At 44.7% G+C, this 25,712-nt stretch overlaps 1 protein-coding gene across 3 annotated transcripts in view; it reads right to left on the bottom strand.

Moving 5' to 3' along the window:
- LOC138966477 (nardilysin-like) overlaps positions 1-25,712 on the bottom strand; it is a 76,561-nt gene that overhangs the window by 26,098 nt on the left and 24,751 nt on the right. For all 3 annotated transcript variants that reach the window (XM_070338737.1, XM_070338738.1, XM_070338739.1), the window contains 9 exons: positions 25,494-25,533; positions 22,746-22,815; positions 8,270-8,347; positions 7,850-7,970; positions 6,747-6,860; positions 5,968-6,072; positions 5,142-5,271; positions 3,665-3,697; positions 2,743-2,793 (listed from right to left, as the gene is read on the bottom strand). In XM_070338737.1, the coding sequence (XP_070194838.1) occupies positions 2,743-2,793; positions 3,665-3,697; positions 5,142-5,271; positions 5,968-6,072; positions 6,747-6,860; positions 7,850-7,970; positions 8,270-8,347; positions 22,746-22,815; positions 25,494-25,533 (742 nt within the window). The remainder of the gene's footprint in view (positions 1-2,742; positions 2,794-3,664; positions 3,698-5,141; positions 5,272-5,967; positions 6,073-6,746; positions 6,861-7,849; positions 7,971-8,269; positions 8,348-22,745; positions 22,816-25,493; positions 25,534-25,712) is intronic.

Below are 25,712 nucleotides of genomic sequence, written 5' to 3' on the forward strand. Positions count from 1 at the left end.
AGCCGGAAAAGCAACAGACGAAGCCGCACAATGCGGAAGCGAAGGTTGCGTTGACTGGGGCGGGAAGCCCGAATGCCAACTCCAGTCATGACCTCTGCCTGTACATGAGATGGAGGACCTTCGCTTCCGGGAAAACCCGGAAGCGCGACTACCAAAAACGGAAGCCGCCCTTGCTCTGAAACACCCGTGCACGCAATGTGAATTGGGGGAGTCAGAACAGAAGTTTGCCGGTTGTGATCCTGCACCAAAGAACTGTGTCCCAAAAGGGAGCGTCCGGTAGCCTCACGAGGTTCAACTTACCGTCCATGCCCCCCAAGGAGGCAGAAGATGAAGCGGAAGGACCCACATCCCGGGAAACCGTCGCCGCCTAAAACGTCAAGGATGCCAAAGAGCGAGCGTCACCCACTGCCGGCGGAAAAACAACGCTGGTAGACAGCGTGGAACGCTTCAATTCTTCCCGCACCATGCTGCGAATTTCTGGAACTAAACAACTAAGCAGTGTTGACACGAGAGCAACTTGCTCCAATGCCGAAACGGCGGGAGAGCAAGTAGGAGAAGCAAAAGAAGTGTTTGCAGACCTGTTTACCCTAAACCTGAGGCAAGAGTACTTTTTCAAAAAGTTGAGTGTATTTTTCAAAAAGTTGGTGTACTTTGCAAGCAAAGCCATATATGATATGGGATAGAGAAAACGTACGCGTGGGTGCAAACGTGTTTGTGTAAGAATAGCATGTCTTGTGAACATCTTCAGAATTTAACTCCTTCCAATACAACAGGAATAAAACAATTTTATTTACCTGTCAGTTTATAACATTATAACCAGTGTCTTCCAAGCAGATTGATAATGAAAAGATGAAATTCGTCAATAACATCTGCGGTTGACAGTGGCAAGTTCATTTTTACAATCATCTCAGAAAACATTGCTTCAGCACGGACTACAGCCTTTTCTTCTGGCAGGATTTGCTTTGCGGGAATGAACTTCATAATTCCTTGGCAGCTTTCAGCGGATATCTTTGCAGCAACCTTGTCCATGTGAGTTTTGGAACTGCAGTGTCGTTCGATGTCATATTTCCCAGCATGGGCATCGGAGAAATCTGATTTACAATACTTGCAGTGTGCATGACTTTTTCCCATAGTAGACTCCACAATTCCTGGCTCTTTCTTATATTTCTCCAAGAAAATCTGGTGCTTCTGCTGTTTAGACTTGGTACAGTCATCCGAAACTGGCACATTTTACCGCTTCATTTTCCCACGATTGTCCAGACGATCGCACGTGCCAACAACTGAACAAGGTTTCCACAGCTGAAGACTCGCTGTCATGGTTATCTCCCTTCGACCGAAACCGGTATCAGTTGTACCATCCCGTAATCAGCACACCAACACCGGAAAACGTATTCTAGACTTTTTCTTATGCGTATTTTGTGCGTGTGTCGCGTATTTGCGTACTGATAATAATTTGGCGTACAAAATACGCCCAAATCGTACTGGTAAACAGGTCTGTGTTTGACTGCCCCCCAACCGCAAGGTCATTTGGGGCAGAAATAGGTACGGACATGACGGTATTACGTGCCTCGTCCGAAATCACAACCAATACAGGCGGTTTGGAAGATGAAGTCGAAGATTTAGGTTTAATCCTGCCCTTGACATCAGCCTTTCCATGTTTTTTGTCGCCGTCAGCCATGCTGACCACTAAAAATGGCGGCCAAACAACAACGTTACTGAGAAAATTACAAGTCCAAAAGAGGACGAAAATTCAGCAACAACAATCCAAATTCCTGTCAACAATAATGACACAAAAGGAACGAGCTCACCCACTACGATGCGGCGGGCAAGAAAGACGGGTAGGTGGCCGGTGGGTGTCAAACAAACACCGAACAGAACAGCCACGCGAGCCAAAAAATCAACGACCTCCTCCTCAGAGCTGAAAAAGTCGTATGATATTTACCACGTGTTGAGTAGCGGTAGTGACGTAGTACACACCAATGGGAGGTTACTCCCCTGGGTTGTGCTCATTACCATGGCTATGTTTACACTTTTTGTGGTGGGGTTGCTTCCCTTTAAAATTGTTTTCAGACCTTAGCATCTCAGACTGCGTCAATGCTTTATGTGATTCGGAGTAAGAATATGTAAATTATTGCAAGCTGTGTATCAGGGTATGTGCAAATCAATGGACCAAACACAAAAATGGATTGATGTTTACATTGACATTGATTATCCATATTTTCTGGCATACAAGACGCATCTATTTCACTCTTATCTGACCCCTGCACCTAATCTGCCGCCAGCACCTTGTCTATTACTGAATTACTTTTCCTACCTGGATAACATCAGTTCCACATTGAATCTACTTACCTGAACTGAGAACTACCACACATGAACGTGAAAAAAGAAAGTATTCAAGTAGCCTTCAATGTAGAAATTGAACTGATTGGTCGAAAGAAGTGATGACAAGGATGCAGTTTGTTCACACCAAAGACTTGTGAGTCAAAGATCGGTGACCGTTTTGTATTGTGTAGTGAATAAAATATTCAAACAAAAGACCTTTTCTTGTTTTTCAATTCTAATTAAATAAATTGAGGACACACCTTAGTCACTAACTGGGCTGTATACAGTAACAGATCTACTGTTTCTTCCTTGCATAGTTTTGTTTTTCGTTCTGTTATTCAACCACAAAAGCCTGGGTGTCAAATACCTCTACCAGTCTCTTCTATCTGACATGTCGAGTAAGAATGTTGAAATACTTACGAATGAAGGGATTCTTTTCTGGCAGAAACAGCTCTGGGTTTGATGTCAGATCTGTTTAAACATCAAACAATCAGTCTACATCACGTGAGGTCACACCAATTCATCTAAACATGTAACGAACACATCTGTATTACAGTGGAACCCCCATTTTTTTTTCTTCTTCTTTCGTGGGCTGAAACTCCCACGTACACTCGTGTTTTTTGCACGAGTGGAATTTTACGTGTATGACCGTTTTTTACCCCGCCATTTAGGCAGCCATACGCCGTTTTCGGAGGAAGCATGCTGGGTATTTTCGTGTTTCTATAACCCACTGAACTCTGACATGGATTACAGGATCTTTTTCGTGCGCACTTGGTCTTGTGCTTGCGTGTACACAAGGGGGTGTTCGGACACCGAGGAGAGTCTGCACACAAAGTTGACTCTGAGAAATAAATCTCTCGCCGAACAAGGGGACGAACTCACGCTGACAGCGGCCAACTGGATACAAATCCAGCGCGCTACCGACTGAGCTACATCCCCGCCCTGAACCCCCCTTTTAAGACCCCCCAATTTAAGACTCTTTCCCTTTTGAGACCTTGTTTTCTCAGACTTTCTCTTCATAACCTCTGTAAATTTACAAAGATTTTAAGACTTCCTCCTTTTTAAGACCGGATTTTCTCAGATTTGGGGAGTTCTTAACAGGGAGGTTCCACTGTATTATCATGTCACAGCAACATACATTCACAGACACATGTCAATAACACATTCATAGCATACAAAACACAGCTGTCACCTCTTAGCAAAGTGTCTAACTAATGAAGACATGATCTTCCGATCTATCTGTGCAAAGTGTACCTCTCACTCACTCACTGTCTTCAAACACAACAGAAAGGTAAAACACACCTCTGCAAAACATACACACAAAACACAAATTCAGCCTTACCTCTCCATTCCAGCTTCCATTCATTTGGAATTTCTGAAACAAGACAATGGCATTTTCTTTATAGCCACTTTCCACACAAAAGGCAAAAGATACGAACATTTCCAAAGGGACAAGATGATTTACTGTCTGCAGTATGATCACAACAACTAAGTACTAATAGTTGGTTAGTTGTAACACCCTCATTAGCAAAAGTACCAATAAATTTGATCCAACAAGTAACAAGTCGCGTAAGGCGAAAATACAATATTTAGTCAAGTAGCTGTCGAACTCACAGAATGAAACTGAACGCAACGCAACGCAGCAAGACCGTATACTCGTAGCATCGTCACTCCACCGCCCGTGGCAAAGACAATGCACGTGGAATTGACAAGAAGAGCGGGGTAGTAGTTGCGCTAAGAAGGATAGCACGCTTTTCTGTACCTCTGTTTGTTTTAACTTTCTGAGCGTGTTTTTAATCCAAACATATCATATCTATATATTTTTGGAATAAGGAACCGACAAGGAATAAGATGAAAGTGTTTTTAAATTGATTTCGAAAAAAAAATTTTGATAATAATTTTTATATATTTAATTTTCAGAGCTTGGTTTTAATCCGAATATAACATATTTATATGTTTTTGGAATCAGAAAATGATGGAGAATAAGATAAACGTAAATTTGGATCATTTTATAAATTTTTATTTTTTTTTACAATTTTCCGATTTTTAATGACCAAAGTCATTAATTAATTTTTAAGCCACCAAGCTGAAATGCAATACCGAACCCCGGGCTTCGTCGAAGAGTACTTGACCAAAATTTCAACCAATTTGGTTGAAAAATGAGGGCGTGACAGTGCCGCCTCAACTTTCACGAAAAGCCGGATATGACGTCATAAAAGACATTTATCAAAAAACTGAAAAAAACGTTCGGGGATTTCATACCCAGGAACTCTCATGTCAAATTTCATAAAGATCGGTCCAGTAGTTTAGTCTGAATCGCTCTACACACACACACACACGCACGCACACACGCACACACGCACGCACATACACCACGACCCTCGTTTCGATTCCCCCTCGATGTTAAAATATTTAGTCAAAACTTGACTAAATATAAAAATGGACTTAAAATATTTCATCATCAGTTTTTTTTACAATAGACAAATTCTGAAAATAACTCTTGTCGGGTTTGTATGGGTTGTGAGAGAGTGAGTACCCTTGTTTTTCCTCAGACAAACTTACGTTTATGAGACACTCCCCCTCGCTATTGACTGGCCTGTAAGGTCACTGCAGAAAGTTTTCCCACCTGACATTATATCCCACATGACCTTACAGGCTAGTCACTAGTGAGGGGTGCGAGTCTCCTCCACGTATACATGAACCATGTGTGGTAAGTTTGTCCGAGAAAAAGCAAGGGTACTCTCTCTTTCACACTCCATACAATCCTGACAGAGTTATTTCCAGAATCGAGTCTGGAGTCTCATTTTGCACGGACCAACCTGAGAGAGAATAGCGTGTGTTGAACCAAGGCTCCACCTGGTTGCAGACACCTCGATTCTCGTAGGCCTTGGTCCACAGGGTCAGGCACGACTGGGCAGGGGCCAGGTAGCTCACACACTCACGGATCAGCTAGACAAGAACATCATCAAATGCGTCAACACTAACCACTACAGGACCACCAAAATTCTGAAAAAATCAGGAGGGAGTCTTAAAATGGGGGTAAATTTACAGAGGTTATGAACAAAAAGTCTGAGAAAACAGGGTCTTAAAAGGGAGGAAGTCTTAAATTAGGAGGTCTTAAAAGAGGGGTTCCACTGTACCTGCAATGAAAGAAAACTATTGCAACCAGCCTAAACTGTCCATACATCACACGTTTATTTTGGTTAAGATAATGGAGAGAACGGGTCAACAGAAGATTTCCTTTCATGGAAGGTGTCCTCTCATAGGAGGGGCCTCACATTACAGGTACCACTGCATCAATTTGATTTCAACCAACCTTGGCAAAGTCTAGCCTGTGAATCATGCAAGGAAACTCTGCTTCCTTTGATACGGAATGTAACAGAACAACATTATACTATGCCTAAGACCTACACAAATCTGAGAAAATCAGGTCTTATAAAGGAGGGATTCTTAAAATGGGAGTAAATTTACAGAGGTTATGAACCGACAGTCGGAAAAAACTGGGTCTTAGACAGGAGGGAGTCTTAAATTGACGGGTCTTAAGAGGGAGGTTCTATTGTACTACACCCATTTACGGCCAAACTTAAACACTTTGATTGGGAAGAAAAGAGACCGCTCTACCACCACCCCAGTCAAGAACCATACCTGCGGATCATAGGCGAGGATAAGGGAACGACCGGTCAGGTAGTGCTCCAGGGGATAGAGATGCATGTTCTCCGCAATCTGCTCCACATTGTCGATTGGGTCCAACTGTCAAAAAATAATTTCTTACTAAATGCCATCACTTCAAGTCAAGAGCATATATCAGTCAACATTAAATCCAAGCAGCCCACATTTCCATGGGGGTAACCTCACAGAACTATATGAAAGTCTTATATTTACTCATCTTATAAGACTCTTGGAACAATCGTCATTTCTTCTTCTTTGTTCATGGGCTGAAACTCCCATGTACACACATGTGTTTTTTTAGCACGAGTGGGTTTTACTTGCATGTCGGTTTTTACCCTGCCATTAGCTATATGCTGACTTTAGGGGATGCATACTTGGTATTTTAGTGTTTCTACATCCCGCCGAACTCTGACATGGATTACAGGATCTTTTTGGAGCGTACTTTGTGTTGTGCTTGCGTGACGCACGAAGGGGGGATAAGTCACGAGCAGGTCCGCACACAAGTTGACCTGGGAGATCGGACAAATCTCCACCCATTACCGACCAGGCCCGTCATGTCATTTGAGAACAGACATCTTGCCAGCCTCAAAATTATCAATAGTTCAGTAAATCTCCACTGTCTTAAGGATGATCTGCAAACACACAGTTTGAAACTAGTGGCAGTGAACTCATCAATAATTCAGTAAAACCCTTGCTGAATTAACGGTAATCTGCAAGCGACAAGTTCACTCTTGTGTACTGCATGCAATGCCTACCTCATCTCTGAAGCGGAACTTGATGTTCTCGATGTCTCTGAGCTCGGAATAGAACCAGGACTGGGGTCCACACTTCTGCAGCATGTGGATGTACTCAAACACTGTGCGTACCACCTGCAAGCAGAAGATCACACATTGACGCAAGTTTTGTGCTGATTTAGATTTTAGTGCTGCAAAGAAAGCATGAAAAACAGTTATGTTTGAGGTCTTTCTTTATTTGGTGTTTAACGTCGATTTCAACCATTCAAGGTTATATCGCGACGGGGAAAGGGGGGAGATGGGATAGAGCCACTTATCAATTGTTTCTTGTTCACAAAAGCACTAATCAAAAATTTGCTCCAGGAGCTTGCAACGTAGTACAATATATTACCTTACTGGGAGAATGCAAGTTTGCAGTATATGTTTGAGGTAGGAAATGTTCCCTTAACTGTCTTGACTTCCCTCCTTCAGTACTCTCTCTCTGTCTCTGTCCCTCTCACTCTGTTTGAAATGCTTTAATGTATACTTGAGCATAAAAGCGAGCTTGGAGGTTGGCCAAAAGTGTTCCCTGTCCAGAACGACCCTCTGTCTATTATGACCCTTTCAGCTGGTCCCTGGAGTGGTTGCTGTAGACAGGTTTGACTGGCAAGAGAGATGTTTCAAGGCTAGAGGGATGGACCTGAGTCGAAGACCCCCCCCAAAAAAAATCCCTATTGTGACTACAGTCGACTCCGGTTAATCGGCCACTTTTGGGACTGACTGAACTATGGCCGATTATCCGAAGTGGCCGATTAACCGAACATTTTAACACATAATTACGTATGAAGAAAAGATTCGGTCCCAGGGAAAATTGGCCGATTATCCGGAATTGGCCGATTATTCGGATGGCCGATTAACCAGAGTCGACTGTATATAACTGCATCTGGGCAGGACTGCAAGTAAGAAAGATGCCCTGATCTCATCTAAAAAGGGATCTTGTATCAGGCTTCATGAGAGGAAACAATCATTCTTACATACTGAACACCAGTGAATTTCAATGGTACTTTTCTTGTCAGACTCCCTCTCCTGCAGGTCTCAGATTTTTTTTTGCGGTCTAAAATGGAGTAGCAGTGTAGTGAACTCACATCAGAAACGTGCTCCATGCCCTCGTCAGTGAGGATGATGCTGACAAAGAAACCGCTCCACAGCTGGTTGTAGTCGAAGCCGCTCCCCATGTTGCCTCCTGACAGTGACAGAGCCCACGCTCTGCCAGGAATAAGTCAACAGTTCAAGTTTTTCAATCGTTTTGGATCCTTGTTTCCTGGCTACTTTGAACTTATGTAATGCTTCTGATTGTATACATGTCTGTTTTTAGAGGTGTGTGTGTATGTGTATGTGTGTGTGTGTGTGTGTGTGTGTGTATGTGTGTGTGTGTGTGTGTGTGTATGTGTGTGTGTGTATGTGTGTATGTGTGTGTGTGTGTATGTGTGAGTGTGTGTGTGATTTTGTGTGTGTGTGTGTGTGTGTCTATCTGGATTGCAGAGAAAATAAAACACAAGCCCTACTTTTTTCTGAGGTAGGAGAGGATACTGCCAGTTCCTTCATGCGTAATCAGCACTCCCAGGTAATCCAAGGGCTTGACTCTGTAATGAAAAAACGCAAAAGGCTGTGAATATAATATATTTTTAATTTTTTTTAATTTTTTTATTTATTTATGTCACTGATCTTTTCAAAGAAAAGGATGAAGTTCAGAGAGCAATCAAGCTCCAGAGAAAACAACCGTTGTCCTCAATGGCTACGGGAGTGGTATCAGTGAGAACTATGTACCCAAGTCCCTAAGGGTGGCTTGAAAGAAAGGGAGGCGAACTCCGGTGAAACCGGCAGTGTAACCCTCTAGGGAGCGAAGTACTGCTGATGTTGTGTTTGAGTAAACGACAGTACAATAGCTGAAGCCGGAAGTCCGCAGCATGAATGTTAAAGAGATTGTCTGCCGGGCCCGTGTTCCAAACGGTCACCCATCCCGGTAGTAACCGGGCCCGATGCTGGTTAACCTCGGTGGTCAGACAAGACCGTGTTGTTGCCTTTGGCTGTAAAACGAGAAAATCTATACCATGGCTGCAAAGAAGCGGGTATACTTTCCCTGTTGCAAAAGCAGGGGTGAAAAGTCGGGAGTATTGAAAACCTGATTGCCTGTCAGTTCTGTGTTAATCCAGCCAGCAATTGGGGAAGACACGTCTGGGTATCCGTAACCTGATCCGCTCTCAGACCATGCACCTATCAATTCCCGTCCCAAGGGAGGTGTGAGTGAGCGTCTTACGAGTTTTCATTTTCCCGATGACTGTATGGCTTGAGGCATTACGTGGAGCTAGTTCTGAAACCTTGAAAAATATCTTCAAGGGAAGAGAACTGGCTTTGGAATAGAAGTGGCTCTGTTAGAGGAGGCCGCTGTATAGCCAAGGTTCCATTAACTGGTACTTCAAGTGCTGGTAACCTGAAGTTCGATATCCCCGAGGGTAAAGGTAAGCTATACCTTCTTCTGCCTATGTGCGGAAGTGACTCAGACTATAATGTCGCTAGAAACCATGCAGAGGGATCTGAGTATGTATCCGAAGCTGACTCCCTGAAACTGGAGTTTCGTGATTCAGCCTTCGTTGGCTTAATCTAGAGGAAAAGAGTACTATTTTGCGATATAGGAGAGGACTCCTGGCGCAAAGCCAAGTTGTGCAAAATCCAGGGGCCACCGCTGGGAAGACTACAGTAAGAGTGTAGTTTGTTAACTCGCGGTAGAAAAGGCCCCTGAGGGGTGTAAAGCTGAAGTTGAATCACTGAACCAGAAAGTGTGTGTTTCTAACTGCTATTGCCAAACAAACGCGTTCACTATCTTTTGCGTCTGGGAAAAAGATCCCCAAATGCGAAAAGCTTTAGTGCCAAACATAAGGGTTGCCACATGATGGTGTCCTTAGTTCTGTTCGTAACACTTAATGTGAAAATTTGGCAGGTTTGAGAGTGCTTCATATTGTCCGGCAATAGTCGCTGATGTGCGACTGTGAAGCCGTTTATCCTTAAACAAAGAGGCTTGTCTGAAGCTAGTCATAAGCTGTCTGACGTAGAGTCCTAGATTGACATCACCCAGTCTCCTGGTCTGAGTGCGTCTCTGACTGACGCGGGTGTCTCCATTGTGAACTTGATTTGTCTCAGATATCTGTTCATAGGGGACAAGTCTAAAAACTGGGCGCCAGCCCCCTGAAGCCTTCGGCACCACAAAAATTCTCCCATAGAAACCTGGGGAGTTGTGGTCCGTTACTTCGGCGATCGCCTCTTTTTGTATCAGTGACAAGATTTCTGCTTGTACCGCTGTCTTTGCTTCCGTTTTGACCGGAAACTTGAACGGAGGTGGTACTCTGGTTAAGGGAGCCTTCCCCTCCTTCCAGAGCAGCCTGAACCCCGAACGCACTGTACCCACTATCCACTGACTGTTTACTTTTAGTAACCAATGTGTAAGGGCCCGTGAAGGGCCGCCTGCAACCAAAGGCGTGGTGGTTGCGTGGGCTAGTGGTTCGGGGACGCATCATTGGGGGTGTGGCTTGCGTCCTGACCCCCTAGAGTTGCCAAAAGACGGCTTCTTCTTAGGGTAAGGCGTGCCTCTTCCCCGTCCTCGTGAAGAAGAGCTGGCTTGTGCTGACCTGCCCCTGTTCGTCGAGGGGGCGGAAGGTTTAGGCGGTCCCAAGCTCTTGCTCTGAGCCTTAGGAAAACCGTGTTGAGCTAACTTGGCTATGGCTAAGTCCCGATTGTCTTGGGTTTTCTTCTGGAGCGCGTCGAGCGATGGCTGGCCGAGCAAGGAACCCTCAGTGAAAGGCGAAAGTTTGAAAACCTCAAGCGTGGCTTCATCCTGAATTCTAGATCCAGACAGAAACGCGGACCTGCGCGTGTGCACTGCATGTGCGAATAGATGAGCAGAAAGACGCATTTGCTCTGCTGAGACCTTAGCCAAAGTAGCTCGCGTCACGCCGAAACTCGAGTGGATCTAGTGACGTGGCGATAGAACGGGAGAGAGACCTGAGCAGTGTTTCCGACAGAGACGCTAAATCCAAGTTGTATCTCCCTGTTTCCTCCAAAGCTAAGAGAGAGGCTTCTGTATAAGGAACAGATCTGTCTTTGTTATAGCCGTCTTCTCTGAGCGTCGCCAACTCCGGTGTTACCGGGAGCGTCGCGCGTGGTAAAGAGTAGGAGTCGATGAGATTGTGTGGAATAGCGTTCAACGTAAACTTCTGTCCCGCATGCTGCGTGACGTAAGAAGCTCGTGCGTCAGCCAGCCACGGCTTGGCCGAATCGGGTGCCTGACCGTGCGCTACTAGAAGCGGCACTGAATCAGGCGACACATTCCCGTGAAACGCACGCTTAGCCAGAATCTTCGACATCTCAAAAGCCACTGATGGAGATTCACGAAACTTAAAAGTTTGTGTTTCTTCCTGTGTTGAGCGAAAATCCCCAATGGCTGAAGGTGGTGGTGCGGTCGAACTTGCCGCTGAAACCACTCCTTCCTCAAAGTACCGTGAAGCTACCTGTGCTGCCATTGCTACCGCATGGTGTAGCTTGGCTGGTAGCCGGAAATTGGTATCCTCCTCCATAGCGGAAGCCCCATATTCCGATTCTCCTTCCGGAAGTTTGCCACCATATTGACTTGCATCGTCATAGGCATTATCAACCGGAAGTGAGGGTGCTTGAGAGGTATGACCTCTGCCAGCATCCTCTCTTGAGAATACTTCCTGTCCCCCGGGCGGAAGTGTGGACTGCTGTGCCGATACTGTGTCCTGATTAGACCAGCCCGACATTTGCGTGTCTTCCGTTCTAAGCGCAGGCACCTGAGGGGTGATTCCCCAGCAGGATACCCTACTTTGTGACGGCTTCCTGCTCCTGTGGAGGAAGCTTGGACCGCTGTACAGACATTGAATCCTGATTAGACCAGACCGGCACTTGCGTGTCTCCCGTACGAAGAGCAAGCACCTGAGGGGTGAGTCCCCAACAAGATACCTGTCTATTGACGGCTTCCTGCCTGGCGCCGGGCGGAAGTTGGGAACGCTGTGCCAACACTGAATCCTGATTAGACCAGGCCGGCACTTGCGTATTTCCCTGTGGGACAGTTACGGTACCTTTAGTGAAACTGTCGATCCCGGAAGCAGATGCACGATGAGAGGACATACTTCCATCTTCACCAGAGGTATGCTCAGCGTGGACATCGGCGGACGTAACTGTGGCTGACGGGGTTGCCTTAACCCTCGCTCGCACGCGTGATTCTTCCGCTCCCGAATGGAGAGAGAGCAACTGTGCACTCGTTGACTGTAACTCCGCTGAAAACATGCATCGCATTTGTTCGCTAAACGATGCAAACATAGCTGACATATCTTCCTTCTCTGTCTTTGTGCTAGTCTTAACCGGCGCTGTCTTACATTCCTGTTTCAACGCCGGCATTACTGGACTCTTAGGATCATCAATTTCTACTGTGAACGAATTCTTAGAAACTGGTTCGAACACACTAACTGTGGTTTTGGAAACCTTTGCTTTCTTTGCCGCTTTCTTAGACAGGGACTCAGAGGTCACAACCTGTCTAGTGCTAGGTTTCTTCTTCCCACTGTCTGCCATACTGGCGTTAGTCTTGAACGTCGAAAGTAAACAAAGACTAACTTGAGGCAAACAAACGTAAATAATACAAGAGAACTAGAAAAATCTCACCCAATCTCAGCCGGAAAGCTAAGATACAAACGTGTGACCAGGGTAAGTACTGCCAAGAAGCAGTGGGCTAAAAAAAAGCCCGAGCGTAATCCAAAACACGTCCTCAGACGTCAGCGCTGAAAGATAGAATGACTAAAAGATGGCGGCGAGAGCATGGTGCGCAGTGCATGTAGGGAGGTAGCCTTGACCTGGCGGTGACACGTGACCGTCAAGGCCGTTCTATTTTTAGGGTTACTTCCCCCTTGCCAGGGTGAAGCGTAGTTCAGCGTTCCAGCACTAAACTGAAGTAAATTGCTATATGTGAATTGGGATAAGATATGTAATTTAATCTATATTATTGCTAGCAAATGCACCAGCTTAAATATCTAAACACCATGAACAATCTGTATTTTCAGTGTAAGATCATGGGTGTAAGATCATGCATGTAATAATCACATAAATGGTAGAAGCCAACTCATATATGGCCAGGAATCTGTCAGTGTGTCCAAAAAGTGTTACACAAACACCATTTTTTAGACTTGCTTTATCTTATTAATGTTGTTGTGGGTAAGAAAGGAGATGTGGTTTTTAGCAGAATAAAACTGTTTTTATTGGTATGGGCCACCTGGGGCACTTAAAAACCCGTTATAAACCGTTATTTTCTAATTTTTCACCGATCTTTATGAAATGTTGTGGTTAGGTTGGTTGTCCCTAACTGAATTTCAACAAGAATAAAAAGTTGATTTTTGGCAGTTAAAAAACCGTTAAATCCCGTTTTTTCACCAATCTTTATGAAATTTTGTGAGTAGGTCCGTTGTCCATAACTGAGTTTCAATACGTACTTTTCAGAAGAAAAACAAGCTTTTGTCAGTTATAAACCGTTATTTTCTAATTTTTCACCGATCTTTATGAAATGTTGTGAATTTCAACAAGAATAAAAAGTAAAATTTTGGCAGTTAAAAAAACGTTAAATCCCGTAAGATCTACTTTATTCATAGGTTTGTGTGTGTTCGTTTGTAAGAGCAGTGAGTGATAATAGCATGACGTTAGGCTTTTTGAGCTAGCATCGTGGCTTACGCGCTTAGGACGAGGATGTTAATGACAAAACCAGGAAATCCCAACAAAGTGTCTGTGCATCAGTCATTCCTGTCCCTTTTCTAAGTTACACACACACACACACACACACACACACACACACACACACACACACACACACACACACACACACACACGCACACACACACACACACTGAAAAAAACATATGCAAGCATCAACATTTCAACGAGACAAACCCAATGCTGGTGTGTCGAAGGAGACAGCCACAGCGGGCTTGTTCGAATCAAAGTATCACACCATATCTTCAGCGTATTACCAATACCTGTCCCAATATAGACCAGTTGGTCTAAGAGGACGTTAAACCCTAATAGTCAGTCAGTCAGTCTCTCTCTCTCTCTCTCTCTCTCTCTCTCTCTCTCTCTCTCTCTCTCTCTCTCTCTCTCTCTCTCTATTCCTGTCACCGCCCTCAATCTGTGCCTTGTACAATGATCTGGTAATTTTATTTAAGTTTATTTTATTTAATTAATTTTATTTAAGTTTTTACCTTGTGTTTTGTGTTGAAAAATAAATACATACTCCAGAATTGACAAAAAGTGTCTTGTACATTTTACGTGTTCTTTGTAAAATATTGCCCCAGCCCCTCCACCTGTGAAGAAAGGACACCTGTCTAATAGGGACACCATTACCATACCCCAAGGGTGTCCTTTAGAGACAGGTTTTACTGTACTGCCGAACAACACTTTTCTTCCAAGTTCCATTGTAACGAAACACTTGCCTGGAATTGTATACACTTAAATACCTGCCCACAGATAAAATGGAGCCACAACCCCAAACCAAATATAATCGAAAATTTTTAAGTAAATTTTCATTTCATTAATATACTTACCCGAATCACATAAAGAGCATTGACGCAGTCTGAATAGCTAAGGTCTTAAAGTTTAAAAGGGAAGCAACCCAACCACAAAAAAGGTAAACACAGCTATGGTAATGACCATATACCCGGGGAGTTACCTCCCCTGCTGGGTATGTGACGTCACTTCCACTGCTGCACCACGTGGTATACTCATTCGACATTAAAGAAAACTAAAATATCATAAGCGGGGTTGGCGGGAGGGAATACACTATGTGATTCGGGTAAGTATATTAATGAAATGAAAATTTACTTAAAAATTTTCGATTAAATTACATATTCTTACTCCGAATCACATAAAGAGCAGATAGCATCAACAAGGCGGTGGGAATGAAAAACCAAACTCACTCTTAAAACCTTGCCAAAAAACTGGCCTGCTGCCAAAAGGTCAGGAAAAAGGCTCAGTGAGAAAGAAAATCTAACTCACCCTAAACCCTAGCCAGGAACTGGCCCACTGCCAAAAAGGCAGGTAAGGGCCTGAGACCCATCCTGATTGACAGCCGAGATGTCTCTCAGGCAAAAAAGTTGCGAAAGACAACATCAGAGAGCCAGAAATCTGAGCCCAGCACTTCTTCCGATCTCCTGGACCAAACGACCCAGAAAGAGACCCCAGCCTTGGATTAACCCAGCCGAGTAGGGGGAAAGACAAGCTGCCCCCCCTCCTTTCTATTGGAAGGAAATGCCGCCCTAGAAACGATCCGTGCGTAAGGATGTCCACTCAGAACAGTGAAGGACAACCTCACGGAGACCGTAAGACAATCATGCCAAAGTACGCAAACCTTGGGAAGGAGTGAAGCCCGAAAGGACTGTGAGATAAAAGTCAGCTCCAGAAAAGAGTGATTAATATCCACCAAGATAGAGAGGGAGACAACTGAGTACAAGGTACCAGAGCCCACCTCGACAGGGAAATCCCGAAAAAGAGACGTTCGCCGGTAATCCTCTACCAGTCAATGCGAAAGCAGAGAGAGAGGTAATACGAGGAAGTAGATCGCGTCTGACTAACTCTGAAAGACTGAGAGTCAGACGTAGAGATCAACGGGCAAACGCCGTAGTCATAGTTGCCTGTGGTAGAAGGGTGACTGTAAAAGGAAACCCGACCCAACGGAAGTCGTCCTGATTCACCTCGTGCTAGGACGAGGAAGAAGAGGAAAAGCCAAATCCGAAGTCACAGGAACCGAAAATGCCATAGCCGCCCACGCTAGACAGGAGGCTATAGCACGGGCTAAGGCTGAAAGCCATGAAGCCCGAAGGACAACCATGTATTAAAGTACCAACAGTACACAGGTAAACATAAGAAACGTAAGTTTCGGCTGTCAAACCAGATGCTGGGCTAAAAGCCCACAGCAAAGAAAAACCGGAACATTAGCTAACCCTCTGCCCAAAAGGAGAGGAGTAGCCAAAAACCTGAGAGAGGTGTTAAGCCACAAAGAATGACTCCTCAAACATACATTGCCAAAGACAATGCCCCCTCAGGAAAATCTGAATGTTACTTCCGAGGCCAACTCAAGCGCAGCTTAAGTTTGGACGAAACACCAGAACGAGTCTGATCGCTAGAGAAAGACAGAGTCAGCCTCGGCGAAAGACAAACCAGGACCAAGTCCAGAAGCTTGTGGCCAAAAGTGAGAAAAGACGGGGAAGCCTGACGACAGGAGACCCCACTCGAACAGAAATCGTCCTATCTCATCTCCTGCTTAAGATGAGAATAAAGGAAGAAAGTCTAAGTCCGAAGCCACAAGAAAAGGGAAAACAACAACCATCACCGCCAACAGGTGGAATGGCTGTTGCACCAGCCGAGGCTAAAAAACCTGGATGCCCTAAGGTCAGCCGTTGTTCCAAAACTCAGACGTACCTATGAAGCGTCTGTGAAAGAAACAACCTCTCCGGTAAAACCGGAAGTGCCACTGCAGCAGCCCGTGGCTGAACTACTGTTACACTCACTGAGGACTGAAGCAGTATACCCAAAGAACAGCGCTAGATCAGACCAGAAGAGACCTCAGCGGGTGCTCGAGCTGATGGGCCTAGATCACTGTTAAAAGATCGGACTCAAGCATAAGCAAATATGCACACATAAGATCGATGGGAGTCGCCCGACCTCACCACTCCCACAACTATTGGCTGTGTCCAGAGACCATCCAATGAAAATTGCAAGTAGGAGACCCCCCCGCCATCGCCCAAGCGAAGGGCGGAGGAGGGGGGGGGGTGTGATCGGGGGCACTTCCTTGTGGGGAGAGGCTTGCTGCTATGGCTGTCCTCCTTCCTGCCCAAAAGTGATCTATTTCTCGACAATCGAGAATCAGGCAGAGACTGCCTATTGGCCTCCGGCTTAAAACGTCCCGAGGCCTGAGCATGCCTCCCATGAGGAGGCTAGCTCTGCTTTAACCCTTGTAGAGAGAAGTCAGTGATCTGCTGATCTCTATTCAACTGAATCTACCTTTCTTTTCTGGTAAAAACACCAAAGTCCGAAAAGTAGGTCCCTCTACCCCGAGCAAAGCCCAAATGTCTCTCCTAGCCTGCTCAGAGAACTGAGAATGCGAGAGAAACGAGTCCCTCCGACACCTGACTGTAAAATGAGGTGAAGGGAGGACAGCCCCTTTTTGCACTTCGTTCGCCCTAGCAGGGCTGACTAACAGAGTGGAGATGTCATCAGAGTCCTGATACACGCTAAGTGTGAAAGGTTCAGTGACTCCGGGAAAGAGCGCGAGGGCGCTCTGACGATCATCTCCGACTGAAAAAGAGGCAAATTCCAAAAACTGACGTCCAAAATCCTCTAAGTTCCTGCATTACCAGAAAGGTGTATGCGGAAGAGCAAAGACACCAGCAAGTTCCGACCCAGCTTCAGAGAAGAGAACTTCTTATAACAAGAAGAAACCAAAACCGAAGCCTGTGTAGCCGAAGACAGCCAAGGCTGAGCGTGTTCCGGAACTGACCCGTGAATAACGAGTAACAGAACCGGAACCCGTGGATACCACTTCAGGTAGGAGATTGACAAGCCAAAAACCTGCGAAAGGTGGTACCCACATTGAAGGTGACTATTGAACCGGAAGTAGGAAAAAACTCCTCCTTCGCGGAACGGAAGTCCGACATCGCTGAATGCAACCAAAGAGGAAGCCGATGTACCTCCATAAAATATGTGGAAGTAACCTCCGTCGAGACCTCGAGAGAAGCCAAGAGCTTCGACGGAAATCCAGAACATGTCTGATCATTGGCTAAAGACTGTATAACAGAATAGCCAAGAGAACTGACACGGCCTAAGTCACAGTTGCCAGTGGAAAACTACTGAACGGGATGACCGGAAAACCGGAAACCCGTCCACCCGGAAACCGTCCTGTCTCAACCCCTCCCGTAAGAGGGTAAGAAAAAGAGGAGGTAAAATCCGAAGCCACCAGAACTGAATAGACAGTAGACGCAACACCCAACCAGTGAAGAGACTACTTGTCACGGCCGAGGCTGAAAGCCTGAATGCCCGTAGGCCAGACAACGGTCAACTCCAGGAAAGAACACACAGTGTAATTACAAAGGAGGACTTATGCTTCCGGTAAACCGGAAGCGCAGCGCCAGCGGCTACCGCCCTTGTACTGAAAACGCCGATGCCCGCAACGGGACAAAGGAGAGAACAAAACAGTGCCGCCGGCGCTGAAAGGGAAGCCGACCCAACACCAGTATGGTGAAAGGAAGATTGCCCTAACAGCCCATAGGGCGGATGCACATCCTCGCTCACCGACATCCGGAAGGAGTGTCCGTAAGAGGAAAAGCGAATCCGGACTGAGCCGGAAACACAGCTGACGAAATCGCACCATGATGCGGAAACGAAGGTTGCGATGACTGGGGCCGGAAGCCCGAACGCCCAAAGGCCAGTCAGCGGTCAACTCCAGGGAAGAACACACAGTGTAAATACCAAGGAGGACCTATGCTTCCGGTAAACCGGAAGCGCAGCGCCAGCGGCTACCGCCCGTGCTCTGAAAGCGCCAATGCCCGCAACAGGACAAAGAGAGGTCAGAACAGTGCCGCCGGCGCTGAAAAGGAAGCCGACCCAACGCCAGAATGGTGAAAGGAAGACTGCCCTAACAGCCAACTGACTGCGTGTCAGAATAGTCGGGATGACCTTGACCAAAGTCAACTGAACCAGAGGCAAGCTGACGGTCAGGATAAGCCGAAACCGGAAATCCGTCAGACCGAAAACCGTCATGTCCCGTAACCATACCGGAAGGCAGGGACGGGAGCGCTGACGACAAGCTTGAAGCCGCCGGAACAGGAAGGGGTGTCGACCCAACACCATAGTGAAGAGAAGAATGCCCCAACTGGCCATAGTCAGGAAGCTGACTCTCAACCACGGACATCCGAGAAGGAGTACCGGGAAGAGAGAAAGCGGATCCGGTCTAAGCCGGAAACACGGCCGGCGAAGCCACACCTTGATGTGGAAACGCTGGTCGTGATGACTGGGGCCGGAAGCCCTGTTGCCCGGAGGCCAGTCCACGGTCAACTCCAACCACTGCCGCTGAATGGGAGTGGAAGGAGGACCTTCGCTTCCGGGAAAACCCGGAAGCGCGACTTCCGAAGGAAACCGCCCTTGCTCAGAATCGAACTCACGCTGAATGGGTATTGAACGAAACTGAGCAGGAAAACGGGAGTGACCCGTGCCAGGTGAGCTCCGTATCTACAGACACCATCCGTTGGCTTCACGAGAGCCAGAGGACAAGCTCGACATACCTTGTAAGCTTCCTGCAGAAGCAGAAGCAGTAGTAGAAGTTCCGGTATCACCGGAAGCCGTCGCAACAGGAAAGGAAAAAGACGTCAAAGAGCGGACATCGCTCCCTGCCGGCGGATGTAAAAGGGTTTCCTCGGGAGTAGCACGCTTCAAAACGTCGCGCACTAAGTTGCGAATCTCTGTAACTAAGGAGCTCAACAAAGAAGAAACAAGAGAGGCTTGCCCGTCTGACGAGGACGAGCAAGCCGCCGAAGTGACGCAAGCAGTAGAAATACCGCTCGCGACAACATGTTCCCCGGGGGGAGAAAGGTAACAGACATGACAGTGTTATTCTCTTTGTCCGAAAGGACAACTAGCACAGGTTTAGAACCTTAAGAAGATGATTTAGGCTTAAACTTGCCCTTAACATCGCCCTTGCCACGTCTACTCGCGTTATACGCCATGCCGGCCAAAATGCAAATGGCGGCCAACACAACAACAACAGTTACTGACGAAAATTCACAAGTCCAAAAAGGACGGAAAGTTATCAATAACAAGCCAAAAGTTCTTACGAAAAGCAAGATAAAATGGAAAGAGCTCACCAACTACCAGGTAGAAGATAAGCAGACGGGTAGGTGGTCGGTGGGTGTTATGAAAACTCCAACAACGCACACAGAGCCTTTGGAAACACGACCTCTCGTCAGAACTGAAAGATGTCGAATGAGTATACCACGTGGTGCAGCAGTGGAAGTGACGTCACATACCCAGCAGGGGAGGTAACTCCCCGGGTATATGGTCATTGCCATAGCTGTGTTTACCTTTTTTGTGGTTGGGTTGCTTCCCTTTTAAACTTTAAGACGGGTAGCCTTTTTCAGACCTTAGCAATTCAGACTGCGTCAATGCTCTTTATGTGATTCGGAGTAAGAATATGTAATTTAATATCCCATCTAAAACAAAAGTCACATCCCCAAACGCAAGATAATTAACCCTAACTGCCGGATGCAAATTGAAACACATTTTTTTCATTAGTTTTAATTATATTTTGCCTGAGGAAAACAAAACAGCCTGAAATGGACTGGGTGGTCGAATGGTAACGCACTTGCGCTCGGAAGCGAGAGGTTGCGAGTTCGAACCTGGGTCAGGGCGTTAGCAATTTTCTCCCCCCTTTCCTAACCTAGGTGGTGGGTTCAAGTGCTAGTCTTTCGGATGAGACGAAAAACCGAGGTCCCTTCGTGTACACTACATTGGGGTGTGCACGTTAAAGATCCCATGATTGACAAAAGGGTCTTTCCTGGCAAAATTGTATAGGCATAGATAAAAAATGTCCACCAAATACCCGTTTGACTTGGAATAATAGGCCGCGAAAAGTAAATATTCGCCGCAATGGCTTTCAAGAGGTTTACTGGCCGATGTGAATGCGTTATATATTGTGTGTAAAAAATGTCTGTTTGTCTGTAAAAAAATTCAATTTCAAACGGCAGAAATTAATATGTAAAGCGTGGAGAGCAACGGTTAATTGTGGTTCGCGCTATATAAGCTCTCATGATAATAATAATAATAATAATAACAAGTCGCGTAAGGCGAAAATACAACATTTAGTCAAGTAGCTGTCGAACTTACAGAATGAAACTGAACGCAATGCAATTTTTCAGCAAGACCGTATACTCGTAGCATCGTCAGTCCACCGCTCATGCTCGTGGCAAAGGCAGTGAATTTGACAAGAAGAGCGGTTTAGTAGTTGCGCTGAGAAAGATAGCACGCTTTTCTATACCTCTCTTCGTTTTAACTTTCTGAGCGTGTTTTAATCGAAACATATCATATCTATATGTTTTTGGAATCAGGAACCAACAAGGAATAAGATGAAAGTGTTTTTAAATTGATTTCGAAAATTTAATTTTGATCATAATTTTTATATTTTTAATTTTCAGAGCTTGTTTTTAATCCAAATATAACATATTTATATGTTTTTGGAATCAGAAAATGATGGAGAATAAGATAAACGTAAATTTGGATCGTTTTATAATTTTTTTTTTTTTTTACAATTTTCAGATTTTTAATGACCAAAGTCATAAATTAATTTGTAAGCCACCACGCTGAAATGCAATACCGAAGTCCGGGCTTCGTCGAAGACTACTTGACCAAAATTTCAACCAATATGGTTGAAAAATGAGAGCGTGACAGTGCCGCCTCAACTTTCACGAAAAGCCGGATATGACGTCATCAAAGACATTTATCGAAAAAACGAAAAAAAAAATCGGGGATATCAATCCAAGGAACTCTCATGTAAAATGTCATAAAGATCGGTCCAGTAGTTTGGTATGAATCGCTCTACACGCACGCACGCACGCACACACACACACACACACACACACACACACACACACACACACATACACCACGACCCTCTTTTCGATTCCCCCTCTATGTTAAAACATTTAGTCAAAACTTGACTTTAATGTAAAAATTAGATAGCATGACTAACCTACCTCCCTAAGAATATTTGCAATTGCCAATGAGCTTTGATCATATAAACTAAGAATGTCACAGACCTATGGGTAACCAAGCACCACTAACACCTACACAAAACCACCACCCCCCCAAAAAAAAATTCAACAACATTCGATTTTCGACTGAATCATTCAGGTACGAATACTTTTTCCTTTCAAACATTGTTTTTATCATGTTTCGTAAGAAATCACTCGATTTATAGCAGTTTCATTCTCAAAAGTGATGTACGTTACTATTTGGATGACGACCATGCACACTTTACCCGTGGGGCTGGGCTCGTCCATCTCGCACGTAGGTGTGAAAGTCCTGTTGTCATTGATAGATCATATGCAAATGACCAAGGGAGACTAGTTAGGTCACGCTTGTCACAACATCTCGGCAAAACGAGAACGTTTTATTTTGGTTATAAGTAATTTTTCTTTACACAAAATCAACAAATCGTGTCGATTTTCACGAATCACAGACAAAGCATGCATTGCAAGCAATTTTTTAAATATTATTTTAGACTTAGTAGACTGTGTGAACCTCGAAATCGATCTTTGGCGGCCATCTTACATTTACCGCGGACTGTACGACCGTTTGACTGACCGATACCGAATTTACACAAGGATAATAACGTACATCTCGCATCACTTTTCCAAGCGAAATGAACGAAGTTGGCAGCTCCGTCGAGCTCATTTTTGGTCTCATTAAACACTGCATTCATTTCCTGTCTGGTTTGTATGAAGGATTTACCGGTCGCGCACGTGTTCGGAGTACAGTTCTTACAAAACTGAAAGCTCCCAAAATCGCGTAACGCTTTTTTCTCCAGAATGACTTGGTAAGGTTGGAATCACAAGTCCGTTATTCATTGCTTACGGCATAAATTTGCCACCATGTTATACCAAAACGTTCGTCCATTCATCCTCTTTCATCCAACACAAAAATGTTCTTTGCAAAAAAAGTTTATTAGAAGCAGGAGCCTGCCAAATAATTCAAGTGGGCTCTTTCCTTCTTTCGACGCCATGACAGATTCTTGGCCATATTTGAAATTGTAATGAATTGGGTAGGACAGACCCAAATGCAGATTCCAGAGCCACACACACGCAGACATACACACATGCACATAGACATGCACACAGACACAGACAGACAGACAGACCCACAGACAGACACACACACACACGCACTGACTTGAATCGTTTGTAGAGTGGCGGTAAGGCCCAGCAGATGTCCAGTCGCTGACAGTCTTCCGTGGGGATCACTGTACACCAGAAAAACTATTTCTCTTATCCGTTTCATTCAATACTGCATGCATTTCTCATTTTGAGAACTTTTCACCATCACATTTGTCTCACAAAGCTAATGTTTCACGTTTCGTTCAATGAAGAGAATAGATAAAACTAGTTAACGACACGTCACATCAAAAATAAATCAACTGCAGTATGGCCCCTTCTCACAGCCCCTGCTTTTTCTTCTGCTGCACCTACTATAATCATCAACCACAATTTGCCATTCAAGAATTTGTGAAATTCTCAAAAACTTTGAATGATCCACACATATAAAAGTGCTGACATGGCTTAAAGGAAAAGTCCAAGGTTTTTAAATATCCCCAAAAACTTGAAAATCGAATGCCAAATGTTACAAACATCTCTGGAAAAATATTTCAAAAATTGAAAAAAAAATTGTTGTTGTTGTAGTTGAAGATTTAGTGTTGCGGGGCTAACCAAGACAAGTCGCCTGGGGTCAAGTAGTGGTCACGTGGTTTTCGGTGCACTGTGACGTCGGTGCACTGTGACGTCACAAGTTTTTGTGTTGATTCTACCACTAGTACCAGCTTGATTTTCACACAGAAAAGTCACCACGAAAAGAATGCCTCGGTGGAGAGCAGCCGCAAACTGCAACAACTCGTCAATGTCCCCTGGCATTTCATAGCACAATTTCCCTCATAAAACTCTGAGTCTCTTGTGGAAATGGAAGAGGTGTGTGCAGCACAAGCGTGCAGATTTCAAAGTGTCGGGCACTTTCTGGACACAGATTTCACCATTTTTCTGCAGCACAAAAGTTGGCGTTTCATCCCTGAAACAAATGTTTTGACCACTGGCAGTGTCTTCCCTTCATACAAGTCCGGAGGGGGCAGCATTACGCGAGGCTGGTACAGTCGACGAGCCATCAAAACTCCGAGGTGACATACGAACAGCGGATTATCTCACAAGAAGGAATGCGTTGAAGGTCAGAGTACATGCTTTTATTTTCATGCATACACGTAAACATTCTTTTGCTGCGCAGCGATATTCGCTGGAGTACAGATACGCCACAGGCTAGATCTACAGAGTTACAGAACGGTCTGAGCTGAGCTAAGAGTAAGAGTAACAAGTCGCGTAAGGCGAAATTACTACATTTAGTCAAGCTGTCGAACTCACGGGATGAAACTGAACGCACTGTATTTTTTCACCAAGACAGTACAGCTTCGTCAATCCCCGCGTGAAGGAAATCGCTCACCTCCCATGTGCAAAATGTAGTGATATTGACACGCCAGATTAGCGTGGTAGCGTATTGTGCTAAGCAGGAAAGCGCGCTTTTCTGTATTCTTGTTAACTTTCTGAGCTTGTTTTTGAGTACAACCTATCATATCTATATGTTTTTGGAATCAGGAAATGATAAAGAATAAGATGAAATCATTTTTGGATCGATTTCTTAAATTTTAATTGTAAGATTAATTAATCTATTTTCGTTAATTGTGATCACATTTTAAGAGTAAACATGTCATATGTATATATTTTTAGATTCAGAATGTGATGAATACGATGCAATCAATTTTAAATCTGTTTGCGAAAAATCGATTCTAATGACAACTTTAATGAGCAAACTCATTAATTGATTTTTAAGCCTTCAAGCTGAAATGCAATACCAAAGTCCGGGCTTCGTCGAAGATTACTTGACCAAAATTTCAACCAATTTGGTTGAAAAATGAGAGTGTGACAGTGCCGCCTCAACTTTCACGAAAAGCCGGATATGACGTCATCAAAGACATTTATCAAAAAAATGGGAAAAAAATCTGGAGATACCATACTCAGGATCTCTCATGTCAAGTTTCATGAAGATCGGTCCAGTAGTTTTCTCTGAATCGCTCCACACACACACACACACACACACACACACACACACACACACACACACACACACACACACACACACACACACACACACACACACTCACATACACCACACCCTCGTCTCGATTCCCCCCTCTACGTTAAAACATTTAATCAAAACTTGACTAAATGTAAAGGTTGTGGACACGTAAGACAATGCGTGTGTCAAGTTATCTATTCTATTCAGTCACAAACTATCCCCTGATATCAATTCATTAAATTAGCAGCGTTTGCTGGAATCATAGTTTAATGCTATTTTTTACCAGATCTAAGCTTTTGGTGGATGTGCTACCGGTAAGGTAAACAGACACCTGCATGCTAGAGACAAGAAGATTACGAATTGTGCAGGGAAATAATTTTTCTGCATTGACTGAGAGACGCAAAACCAGTCTAATTGTTACAACATGGATACACATCCAGACGACTTCCAGAGGGTGTCTAAATGTTCAGTGTACTGTATAGATCAGAAGCATACTTTCGAATTGATTTATAATCACACTCACTTTCTCTCTTCTGTTACTTCCAGACCTTTCACTATGTTTGTTGATCAAGGCTCGTGACGTAGCACACGTATGTGCACAAGGTCATGAGCCAAGACTGCGCGCGCGATGGAACGATTCAGAACAACCAAAAACGAGTCAAAGTATACTTTTTGGACTTCTGTGTTCATTTTTACACACGCATTTGTGGTTGATGAATTAAGAGGGTCAACTTATCAAAAGTGACCCTAAACCTTGGACTTTTCCTTTAAGGCTGTGAGAAAAAACAGAAAAAAACAGCAGCATACCTTTGAACAGTTTGTGGAAGTTCCTCGGCACAAAAGGATCCTATTATTGAAGAAGAAAAAAAGATTTGAAAAATGTTAGCAGCTGTACAATGCATTCAGACCAGCAACGCAAGGAAAATCTTGTTTTTGTTCAAGAAATATGTTCTCATAACAGTGTGCATGGGTTTTATCACTGCTAAACCACACATAGAAGATCACCAATACTTCCCCCGTCAAACT

The sequence above is a fragment of the Littorina saxatilis genome, linkage group LG5 (assembly GCF_037325665.1).
Source record: "Littorina saxatilis isolate snail1 linkage group LG5, US_GU_Lsax_2.0, whole genome shotgun sequence".
In the NCBI taxonomy this organism is placed as follows: Eukaryota; Metazoa; Mollusca; class Gastropoda; order Littorinimorpha; family Littorinidae; genus Littorina; species Littorina saxatilis.